The following is a 12,737-nucleotide window of genomic DNA, read 5'->3' on the forward strand; positions in this document are numbered from 1 at the left end:
TTTTCTCAATTGCTGCAACAAATTCTAACTTAACCAAAAAGAAAAAGGAGGCATGTGGTTTTTCCAAACAAATTTTAGAGCCATATGCGGTTTAAAGGTAAAGTGAGCTTTCTGCATCAAGGATTCATAAAATAAAATTACAGAGAGAGAGAGAGAGAGAGAGAGAGAGAGAGAGAGAGAGAGAGAGAGAGAGAGAGAGAGAGAGAGAGAGAGAGAGAGAGAGAGAGGCGACCTTCACTTGGGGACCGAGAGATGGAGAAGAGAAGCCAACCTTTGCTAGGGGACTGAGAAATAAAGAAGCGATGGGAGGTGGCTCCATGGAGAGAGAAAAACAGGATTTCGAAGCTGAAGAGGAATTAACTTTCTCACAAAGAGTGGATGACAGAAGGGGAAAATGGGGAGTGGTTCTTAAAAATTATCTATTGACCGCTGCAAAATTATATCACAGCTTGTACTCCGCTCTAAAGAGGCGGCAGTTTTAGTATTTATTTTTTAATAAGGGATTGCATACTATACACCAATACCCCAAGCCATCCGATTTCATATTGGACAACTTGAGTTGTGTCAGAATTTTCTTTTTGAATTTTGAACCGAGTGAAAATACCTCAAGCCATTTAATAATGGAAAATTTTAATAAGTTATTAGAAAAAGCTCATTTATCAAAAGATATTATACTGCTGATGGAGTAAACCTTCCTATAGTTCCTCACGCAAAATCCACTACCAGAGGAATTTTACGACCTCAAATTTAGGATGTAGATAGGGGTGGCAAGGACCTAGACCCGTTCTAAACTTTTTGGGTATGCCCAACACGGGTCTAGGTATGGGTCCAACATGTGGACCCGGCAGGTCAAGTTCGGGTCCAAAACTTGAACTCGAATACTATTCGAGTTTGGGTCAGGGTGTGATTGGACCCCACCCATACCGTAAATGGTTGTAGATAAAATACTTTTAGTCATATTTGTTTGGACATATTAAGGATTGTATACAATAAAATTCGTAGTCATCTTTAACTATTACATGACAAATTAGACAGTTTGAAATGTAATGACGGGTGATTATAACCTTATTGTCAATAATATGAGTATTGGATGATAACAAAAAAGCAAAAAACACAAAAAAAGTTGATAGGGAGGGTGGCAATGGACTTGAGACCTGATGGAATAGACTCGGGACCCGATGGGTACGGGTATGGGTCCAATTTTTAGACCTGACAAATCAGGCTTAGGCCCAAATACTTTCGGGTCTGGGTCCGGGTCCAATCGGACACAATCCATTGCCACTCCTAGATATAGCCACTTTAATCTAGATTAAACTCAATAAGATAAAAATTCCAAATTGCACCCTCCATACACTTGAAAAAGATAAATATTGATAGGGTGATATCAAAGAGTCAAAGAAAAAAAAGAAGAAGCAAAGTTCAAATTTTTTTTCTCATTTAGATGTTTAGGCAGCCCTAAAATTTTCCAGATTGAAAAATCTTCTCAAGACTTACTGAAGGAGTAGATACACAGTTTATTCCCTTGGAGCATACATATAGGTGCTCCCATATTTAGTATTTTACAGGAATAAATTGATTTTATTACAAAATAGCCAACAAACTTTGCAAATTAACCATCAAAGCCCAAAACTTGCAAACGTGTAAGATGTAAATTAGACATTTCTACATCTTTGCATTTTATGTAGAAATGCGAGCTTCTTAATAAATTTAGTTTTGAGATGGATTTTAGGACTTAATTTTTAAGGACATATAATCTATGGAGATCATGAATATAAAAAAAACGAATATATTTTAAAAATTAGAAATAACAATTCTAATAGGAAAACATTTAGACGGTTTGTTTCTATTGTTTTCAGATAAAACACTTACTTGTATCCTTCTTTAATATCGATGCTCTACCCTTTCCGGATCGCATATGTAGAAATGTGGTCCAACCCCGTGAAACAATTTTCCAATGGATAATATTTTAGGCACTTTGTTACTGTAGGATTTGGTTAGCTGAGGCGTTTAAATACAACTATGAACCGGGCTGTTTGCGCTCGTTTCATGGAAAGAAAGACGCTCCAAAATGTAGTTTAACTTTTTGTGTGGAGAGTTAAAAACAAACTTGCGAGCTTCAAGATTCAAACTTTAACTTTATTACAATAGTTTAAAATGTACTTTAGACCTTCAAAACTTAAAATTAAAGGAAAGATCTTAAGCCGTTGAAAGACCCATGTTTAGGTTTCTGTATTAATCCAAAAAAAACTTTGAAAAAGTTATTCCTTCAGAGTCCGGAGTTTAATTTTTCTGGATCAGTTCAAAAAAGAAAATACTTTGGAAACGTTAACCTTTAAACCTTCTAGGTCCGAAATTTGTTAACTTTTATTCAAAAGTTAAACTGCAGATCTTGAAGGTCCAACAGAAGCAATTTGACCATTTCATGAGAGATTTCTCATTCCTGAAGTGTTTTTTGAATATAGTTTAAAGGTGAGGCCTTACTTTTTTATTTTTTATTTCCATAAGGCCTAGGCCTTATAGAAATTGAGTCGAGAAACAATTTTGTTTTCATTCATATCAATAATATCATATTCGCTTCAGAGTCTTATTCAGTTTGGTGAGAAAAATAAAACAATTTCATGTTTCGGCTGATTTGCGAGGAGACTTTTGTATTTTTTTTAAAATTTAATAGAAAAAAGTTAATATTTATATATAAAATATATAAAATTACTGAAAAATTAAAATTAAAAATTTCAAAAAAATAAAAAAATATTTTTATATAGATATTTCTTTGCTTATGTTGAAGAGGCCATAGTTTCGGCTGAATCAACCTGGAGCATACCCAAATCTGACCGAAGCAGCCCGAAGCGGCCCTAAGCTAACTGAAGCGGTAACACCATGCCTCGCTTCGCTTCTGCCTAGGCCTAAAATCCAAAGGCTTTCAACCTATTCAGCCGGAGCGAAGCGAATCTGACAATACTGTTGTAAACCCATATTTGTAATCATATATATGACAAATCACGTAAATTTTAGTATTCTTTTTGCATTATTTCTTTCTTTCATGTTTTATTTTTCTTCCTTGTTGTTAGCTTGTTGCCGGTCTTATTTTTATCACTCTTTATTTGTCAAAAATCAACTCGTTGTGTTTTTAGAGTTCTTGCGGACAACAACATTCCTGGTTGTTACCATTGGCCATATTCATCATATTATATTTAACCTGATGCTTTGTAGCTGGGGAGGTCCATCCTCCGATATTCCCTTTTGTAAATCTTGATGAGTTGATATATCACTTTCTGTGAAGCCCATAGGTGCATCTCACTTTTTTATTTTTTTAGGGATTGTTTACAATGAGAGCATTTGTTTTTTATATAAGGTGGTAACAATTATGTATAACCATCCGATGTGAAATCTGAAAGCTTGGATGTGTCATAAAATTCGAGAATTTTTTTTTTAAAGTTCAAGCTTAGTTAATGGAATAAATGTAGTCATCTAATTTCACATCCAATGGTCAAAATTAATTGTGAGTTTGTGACCACTTTGTACCAAAAATAAATAGTCTCATTATATATATATATATATGTATTTTCTTTTTTTACTTTTATTTTAACTTCATGAATCGAAGTTCTAGGTGATATTCATGACAAAATCATGATTGATGTGTTGAAGATCTACCTCAGGTTCAACCATAGGATGTACCACACTGTGATGAAACAATAAAAGTATAAATACGGTTAGATCCTTCATCTTCGGGCCAAAAATATTGCAGAGATTTAAGCATTGGTTAATTCATAAATAACATGCATGGAAGACACTCATGATTCTTGGCTTGCACCACCGATTTTTTAGAAGAAGACAAGAGCAACGTTTTGTCGATTTGCACAAGAGATTCGTAACAAGAACATGGTTTTATGTCCATTTGCGTTGATTGAATAAGAGTATCTAGCTTGAGGTATCAATAGAGTGAAGTTCTATATGTATCCCCACGAATTTTGTGAATGACTAAGAGACATTCTAACTGAGAATTATTTCTGATCCCGTTGGAGCATAATACTGCTCACTTGCTCCCTTGCGCAAAAAGTTATGGAGTATTTTTACCGTCCCAAATTTTGGGTATCTAACCTCTTAAATGTAGTGACTGATGTGAAAAAAAATAAAAAAAGTAAAAGTCAAATAGCACACTTAACATGTCTAAAACAAATTTCATTCCAAGATCGAACATAGAACATCTAATTTTGGGAGATCTTGACTAACATAAAAAAAGAAAAGGAATTCAAATAGTTCACTCTTGAAAAATAACATTCCAACATTGAACAAAGATTGTCCATCTTTTGGATGTCAAAATCTTAGCAGTGAATAACTCAATAATTTTTTTTTTATGTGCTATATCATGCTGCATGCTCTAGAAAATAAATATGAAAAATTTTCATGTAAATTGCATGAAGAGTCCGGGTTTTCATTGTGTAACCATTTTTGTAGGGTTTCCAGGACCTCATCCTAAGTCATTAAAGCTAATAGATCTCTCTCTATGGAGAAAAGAGATTCTAAGTTCTACCAGTCAATCCGATTTTGTGCCAGTCCAAGCACATGCTTATCAATCAATAACCATGAAATTCTTGTTTCCTCGAAGAATTATATCTTCTTCTCTAAATAAGATTCGATATCTTTACAAATAAAAAACCGGTTTCCTTCTCTCTAGAATGATTATATATATATATATATTTTGACATGTCAACTAATAGCCACATTTATATTAGAAAGATTCATCATCATCATCGTAGCTTTTTCTTAATTAATGAAGTCTTACAAGGGTCAATACTTACAGTAGAATGAGTATTAGTTGTATTAACTGAAAATTACCACTGCCAATCATATTTGGTTTGATTATATTTACAATAAATTACCCCCGCCAATCATACTTGACGTCTGGACACAAAAGGACTTCTTGAAATTTACAAGGGTACGTCCTTGTGGGCCACTAGGATTGGCAACCATGATTTAAAGGACACCAAAGGTGTGGATGGCTCATGTATGTGGTGAGATGGAGCTGGTAGGCATGGGTTTGTTTTGTGTCATATTAGGGTTGCTAGCTTGGGTTTTGTGGCAATGGAATGAGGTGTGGCTTGTGAAGCCCTTGCTGAGAGATGGGGTTAACCTACCTCCAGGGCATTTGGGGTTGCCCTTCTTTGGAGAGATGCTCAATTTCCTTTGGTACTTCAAAATCATAAGGAGGCCTGATGAGTTCATCTACTCAAGAAAAAAGAGGTACCTATATGTCATGTGCAAACTAAAGTACTTTAGTTCTCATATTAGTCATGGTTAGATGAGTGCGAAGTAAAAATTGAGTTTGGTTGAAAATCAGTTAGTATCAATATTTGACCGGTTAGAGCTGCCAAACAAAGTTGGACAATTTATAATATATTTTAAATTTTAAATTTATTTCTTTATTTTTTAAATTTGGTCCAACTTGTTTGAGCCGCACTCATACCAATTCTCACTGGACTAGACCAGTCACCTATTCGGTGACCAATTTGATCATGATAACACTACTTTATTCAATCTCATATTTGTTGTTCTTCTTTATTATCTCGTTTTTTGTTGTTGTTGTTGTTGCTACTGTTCTCATAATGAATATAATGTAATGCTTCCTTTTTCACCTTTTACTCGTTAAATTTTATAAAATTTTCTTTTTATTCCCATGATTTTTCGAACGACAAAAAACTATCATACTGAGAATTTCTCTAGAATGAAATTGGTCATTATTACTTAGTGTACCGAGTTTGTCATTGTACAGATATGGTGCACAAGTTGGAATGTATAGGAGCCATTTATTCGGGTCCCCTACAATCATAGTGTCTGACCCAACAGCTAACAAGTTTGTGCTTCAATCCGATGACCTCTTTGAAAAACATTGGCCACATCCAGAGCTAGTGGGAGCCAACGCCCTTGTAATGGCGGAGGGTAAGCTCCACAAACGCCTAAGGAAGTTTGTCATTGATGCCCTCAATCAACCTCGGTCTCTAAGGCATGTCATTCTCAAGGTTCAACCTCGAATTGTCGATGCCCTTCGACATTGGGCTTCAAAGGGAATCATCAAAGCTGAACACGAAGCAAGGAGAGTAAGATCTCTCTCTCTCTTTCTCTCATACTCACACGCGCACCATTCTGGTCTGAGGGAGAGTTTATGTATCTCAATAGAATTAGGATTTGAGAAGTATATACTATGCTCAGTTTACAACGGCATGCTAGCAACTCCTCAACTGTCCAATCTAATTGAACAATAGATAGTTGCGGATTTAACAGCATATTATATGAAACACAAATTCTATCATGCTGTACAAAGCCTTTTATCTAATAATAGTCCCTCTGCTATTGGTTCATACAGGTTGTTTGTTAATTGCTTCTGTAATATTACTCAAATATTTCTTTTCACCATAGTCATTGCTTGTATTATATGCATGTTAATGGTTGCCTTACAGGTAACATTTGAGAACATATGTCACATGTTTGCTTTGTATTACAGGTAACATTTGAGAACATATGTCACATGTTTGCAAGTTTTGAACCAGGCCCTTTTCTAGAAGAGTTGGAGAGGTGCTATAGTGGGGTGGTTGCAGGGATAAGATCACAACCAAGCAATATTCCTGGGTCAGCATATCAACATGCCTTTAATGTGAGTTATTTTTATGCATCTATCAATGGACTAAGCTTACCTAAAATAAATTATGCATCTATTATTGTATTAAACTTACTTTAATACTTTATTTTATTTTATTTTTATAGTACATGTATTCTACAAACTGTGGGATCGTTTGGACATGGCAATCACTCACGAGTAACTCCCATTTTTAAAAGGCTGCGATTTGTATAAAGCCGAAAACAATCAAAGTAAAGCGCAACTTCAAATAGTGTTGAGAAGTTTGGTTTCAATACTGAAAATCATTGTGAAAGCCTTAAACTATATTTTCATCTATGATTATAAAAGCTAAAGCTTCAAAAATAGTGTAGATCGAGCAGATATATAAGAGCTTGAGAATCTTGAAAATTGACGGTCTAAAAATGCATTACAAGATGCACTAATTCCAAAACTTAAAATGCATTTTTTTTCATTTCCATGCATCTTGAGGTCGAGATGATCAATTTGATGATATTTAGGCATCAAAAAAACCTCTTCTAGTGAAATTTTTGAGGTATTCTTTAATTTGATTATTTAGAGCCTTGCACTTATATAAAATTTTTTCAACAAGTATTATTCTTAAAAGCATTCCCCATTTATTCAAAATCAGGAATTTTCCTTTTTGTTTTTATAGGTAGTTTAGTGGTAGTACGTGAGCTAGAGGACCTGCTAACCACTTGAGCCTAGCCCGAGCTTGATTCCTGTTGAAACTAAGATTATTAGCTCGAAGATCAGTATAAGTCAGCTTATTAACATGGTTTTGTGACTTTGGCGCATGCAGTGCAAGAAGAAACTATCAAAGGCATTTGCCATAGAGTTAGAGAAAAGGAAAAAGAATGGGAGTAAGAGTGAAGACTTCTTAGATGCCTTGATGAATTCGTGTGATGAAGATGGAAACCATTTGCAAGAGAAAGAGGTGTTAGACAACATTTTCTCTCTTCTCCTTGGGGCTTATGAGTCTACCGCCATCTCTATCATGTGGGCCTTGTATTACCTCTCCAAATCCCCACATTGCTTGCAACGTCTCAGGGTACCCGCTTACCGCTTGACATCTTTTTTTATCTTTTTCTTGACGTGCTAAGGGGTAGGAGTCGCATTGTGGCTCTCTCATTCTGACCACCCATGCCAAGAGTCCATTCTTTCTTCAACAGTGAAATTAAAATGATTCTTTTCATTCATGTTATTGAACATGGCAACAACTTGACCATTTTGAAGTTTTAGAGAGATATGGTTCTAACAACTTTTGGGTCCACTTGACCTGGACCTAGCCCTAGGTCTAGCAAGTGGGTCCAAACTTGGACCCAGGTCGACCCGACCCGTTTGTCGCCCCTACTTTTCTAGAGAATATAGAAAGGCTGTCCAACCATGTTAACACGGTTAACAAAGAAGCAAAAGGGGGTAATAATCAAAGATTAGGTCTACGAATCTTACCTTCAGCACTTTAGATGGTAACCTTGCTGATGTCCCAGGAGTGATATTCTTTGTTCCTTAAATAATTTATGCTAATGGTTATTTGCAGGAGGAGCACATTGAGATAAGCAAGAAGAAGAATGGGGATTATATCACAATAGAAGACATCAGGCTCATGAAATATACATCAAAAGTATTCCTTTCGTCCTCCTTTTTCTTTCTGCTTTTTGGTTTCTCATGAGCTCGTTCTTGGCAATGTGTTAATTTCACCATTTGAGATGATAGGTCTCAAAAACCATGGTTCTTCTAGGGCACGTTAGGTTCGCAATGTTTTTTAGAAAACATTTTTATATGAAAAAATTTTCTCATGTGGTTAAGTGTGGGAATATTTTTACACCAATTAGTTAAAAATTAATATGAAAAGATGCATTAAGAACAATTGGTGTGAAAATATTCCCACACTCTTCTTAAAGAGAAAATTTTTTCATATGAAAATGTTTTCACCCTAACGAAACGTGCCCAAAAATTATGTTTTTTTAAGGGTCTTATAATTCTTAAATCATCAAGGTTTCTTGGTTTTACCATATGGTCACTAGGGTCTAACATCCATAATTACCCCATATAATTTCATGGTTTTAGAGCTTTTAAGTCTCAATTCTCAGGTGCTTTTTTGTTAAGGAATGATGCATTGCTAATACTCTTGTGAAGTGCAGGTGGTGGAGGAAACAATAAGGCTTGGGAACGTTTCATCAGTGGTTTTCAGAATTGCACGCCAAGACGTGGATTTCAAAGGTAAATGCGGTGCCATGCGAACAAACACAGTGAAGGGCAATACCAAAATGTATATTTTCTGTGGGAGCATAAACTGTGCTCCCTAGGGTGCATAATGTAACTGCGCTCCACCTTCTTTCTCCACCCTTTCCATGCTCTCAAGTCCTGTTGTCTCCTCCTCAATCCAATCTCCTCCGCCCCATCTGTGATGAAAGGGAGGGTGAAGAATGTGGCTGGGGTCATGCTATAGAATGCTCCCCATGGAGCACACTATATTTTCAAACTTCTTTTTCTTTCCCTTTTTTTTCAACAAGGTGGACTATGGTCAAATTTCAAAATAATGTCACTCATAATGGGCACCAATTTGTGTTTGGAATTGATCAGCATGTGGGCGGTGCACCTACAAAATTGGTTACATGCATTTTGTGAGTGGGCCTAGACCTACTTGAGTTATTACATGAAAACCCCTCCAAACATGAACACGCAGTCATCCAGAATGCTAACTGCGCCTGTCTATGTTTGGGTGTACCCAAAAGGGACCTGAATCTTTATCTAGAAATGGGAATGTGAAAGAATGAGCATTTGCAGGTTATAGAATACCCAAAGGATGGAAGGTTTCGGTGTGGCTCCGAACACTGCATGTGGATCCTAACAACTTCGACGATCCGCTAAACTTCAACCCTGATCGATGGGATGTAAGTTCTAAAATCCAAACCAGAGAGAGAGAGAGAGAGAGAAAGCAAAATGGATGTGCTTTAGACCATGGAATATGTGGCGTGATGGCCACAACTAAGTAATGGTTGTGACCCGCTTTGCTCGATTGAACCTTCTATAGGATTTGAAAGGTCTAGACGAACGAAGAACAACTAAACCATCTTGTGCCTAGAGCACATGATCATTTCCTTAAATAAAAAGAAAATGATCGTCCAGATAATGTGGACGGGTGCACAAGCACCCTTTCGGTTGAGATTACACAAGGCCATATCCATTGGCCAAAAATTAGTCTTATATTTTATTTTTTATTTTTTAAAATAATATATTATCTAAATTTTAGGATGTAGGTGTATTTTTATGAACATAATTAAATAAAAATTATAAAAATATTTTAAATAGAAAAATACCCAAAATACCTTTTATTTATTTTGATCAATATTTTTTATTCAAACTATTTTTTATTTTTTATTAAATTATAATTATAAAAAGAAGGTAAAGCCCAAATTTCATATTAGTATCATTTTTAAATAAAATAAAAAATAAAATTCAATTTGGACCTTTGGATGACGTTGGTTCAATCTAAGCAATTAAAGGTGCTTGAGCACCTTGTAAGCATCCACAACATGCGTTAGCAATTCAACCCTAATAAAAAATGCCTCGCATAGAATGGTCCTTTGTTGTAATCCTCATGATCTCATTGTTTATGTGGCCATGAGGATCATCAATGCACGGGAAGTGTGGGCCCTCAAGTCAAGTAAGGCTTCTGTTGAATACCACTCTTTTTGTTTTTTTTGTTTTTGCACGATACTGGATGGTGTTGATCATCACCACCGCATGTCTTATGAGGATTACAACATATAATTTGCCTTTTTTGTTGTTGTGAGTTTCCAATATGTATTTGCCTTAAGGGTGATAAAATTAATTATGTGGAGTATATTTTATCTTATCTGAAATTAATATACATTTTGTTATCTATTCGTCATGTACCTTGTGTTCTGTAGAATAATATTTAAATATTTGTTTTTTTTGGTAATTTCTAGCTATTTTTAGCTATATCTAGCTAAGAACAAACAATGTTCAACATATTATTTCGAATAAAGTAAAAATAATTTTTCAAAATGATAAAACTTATATGTAAGACTGCCTATAAGTTTATGTCAGGTAATTTTATGATGGACACAACGAAACAATGGATAACCTATTATCAAGATTACCTTTACTAAAATAGTGAATTAGCATTGATAATGTGTACATCCAACTAGGCCCTAATGAATGTATTAACGTAATTCTTGTACACAGACATCCATGAAGCCTTACACATACCAGGTGTTTGGTTTGGGTGCGAGGATATGCCCCGGAAACATGTTGGCCAGGACACAACTCTCAGTATTCCTTCACCATTTATGTCTTGGCTACAAGTAAGTCACTGTAATCCCTATAATATTTTGGGAAAGAATAGATTAGGAGCATTTATGTTTGGCACAAAATTGCTCACAATCATCTCTCCATCAAGGAAGTCAAATTTTGTTTCTAATACACCCTTAATTGTATGATTTTGCGTTAACAACTAGAGGTGATTGGAACTTTGTACTAGAGATAAATGCTCGTCTAACATTTGGTTTCCCTCCCTGCTTTTTTTTTTTTTTTTTTTTGTCTAAATTGGGAGTTTAGAGATTTTACAAAAGAACTGGTGCAATAATGTCAACCTTTTTATTTCTTAATCTGTAAGAAGTTCCTCCGAGGAAGGTAGATGACAGAGAGAGAGAAAGTCTCGGTAAATTTGTATATGGGAGCTACCTTGTTATGCATATGGGGATAGTATATATTTCCTTCTTATAAAGGGTTATGTATTTATGGTAAATTTATCCAAATATATGAAATATTTCAACAATTTAATGGTTTATCATTTTTCAACTATTTCAACAATTCAACTCATGGTGATGTATATTTTGATGGGTATTTTGACTTAAAACCAAAGATACATATAATATGTTAAATAAATTATCTATATTTTGATAGGACTGTAGCCCTGTCAAAATAAGAAAAACCGTACCTTAGAACTCTTCGAAAATTGTAATCCTGTTGTTGAAACGCCTTCAGATCGATCATCTTGGCCTTGACTATTATGACTATGAAAAAAATATTAAGATTTCAAGCCTTAAAAATAGTTTATATTATAACACATCATCTAGACCATCCATGTCGCTCCTAAAAAATAAGTGCTTACCGATCCACAAGATTTATAGTATTTTTTGAGTTTCAAATTTCATAGTTGTATTAAATATTGATTTTAAAACCATTATGAAGATGTTTGATGCTCCAAGTGCTTTCTAGACGAGGATTTGAAGTGAGGCTTTACTTTGTTTTCATGAAAGCCTAGGCTTTATAAAAACTGCATCATTTGATAAATTTCCCATGTATGATTTAGGTGGGAGCTCGTCAATCCAAATGCCAAGATAAGCTACCTGCCACATCCGAGACCCGTTGATGGAGCTCAACTCAAGTTTAGTGCTATTTGACATAGGTTTACTCAACGTATAAAATCACATACGTTAATGCTTATCATGAGTGGTGATTGATGTTGTAGGCTCCAAAGCCTTTCGTAAAGGACATCTAAGCAATTGGTTGCTTTTTCCGTTTATTCCTTTCCATTTTAGTTTGACTTTTTCCTTTTGTCTTTGCTTCTATAGGCGTATGGTGTATTTTTTTATCTATTAAACGAAATCACTTTTTATTTTCGTCTATAGTAATTGAGAAGTTTTTATTTTCGTCTATAATAATTGAGAAGAGTTATATATATATATATATATATATATATTTATATTTATATTTATATTTATTTATTTATTTATTTTGAAATGCACTTTAAAATCTATCAGGAAAATAGTTTGATGGGCTGTAGCCCCATCAAAGTAAGTAAAGCCTCACCTCATAACTCATACAAAATTACAATTCAAGCAATGAAAAACCTTTACATTGATCATCTCGACTTGAACATCATGGTTGTGAAAAAAACTTAGGATTTCAAGCTCTAAAAGTAGTGTATGATGTAACAAATTATCTAGATCGTCCATTTCACCCTAAAAATAAGTGTTCAAATATCCGCAAGATCTGTACCATTTTTTGAGTTTCAAATTGTATTATAGATGTTGAAAATTGATTATAGAGCCACCATGAAAATTTCCGTTGC

At 34.7% G+C, this 12,737-nt stretch overlaps 1 protein-coding gene across 1 annotated transcript; it reads left to right on the forward strand.

Annotated features, from left to right (window-relative positions):
* Positions 1 to 4,998: 4,998 nt before the first annotated feature.
* On the forward strand, positions 4,999 to 12,319 carry LOC18429436 (ent-kaurenoic acid oxidase 1). Its single transcript, XM_011623425.3, has 9 exons — positions 4,999 to 5,241; positions 5,771 to 6,095; positions 6,500 to 6,649; positions 7,434 to 7,682; positions 8,172 to 8,255; positions 8,776 to 8,854; positions 9,422 to 9,528; positions 10,847 to 10,965; positions 11,976 to 12,319. The coding sequence occupies exons 1-9, from the start codon at positions 5,018 to 5,020 to the stop codon at positions 12,064 to 12,066; spliced, it is 1,428 nt and encodes a 475-aa protein (XP_011621727.3). The 5' UTR covers positions 4,999 to 5,017; the 3' UTR covers positions 12,067 to 12,319.
* The last annotated feature ends 418 nt before the right edge of the window (positions 12,320 to 12,737 follow it).

The sequence above is a fragment of the Amborella trichopoda genome, chromosome 3 (assembly GCF_054954075.1).
Source record: "Amborella trichopoda isolate Santa Cruz 75 chromosome 3, AtrichopodaSantaCruz75HAP2 v2.0, whole genome shotgun sequence".
Taxonomy (NCBI): domain Eukaryota; kingdom Viridiplantae; phylum Streptophyta; class Magnoliopsida; order Amborellales; family Amborellaceae; genus Amborella; species Amborella trichopoda.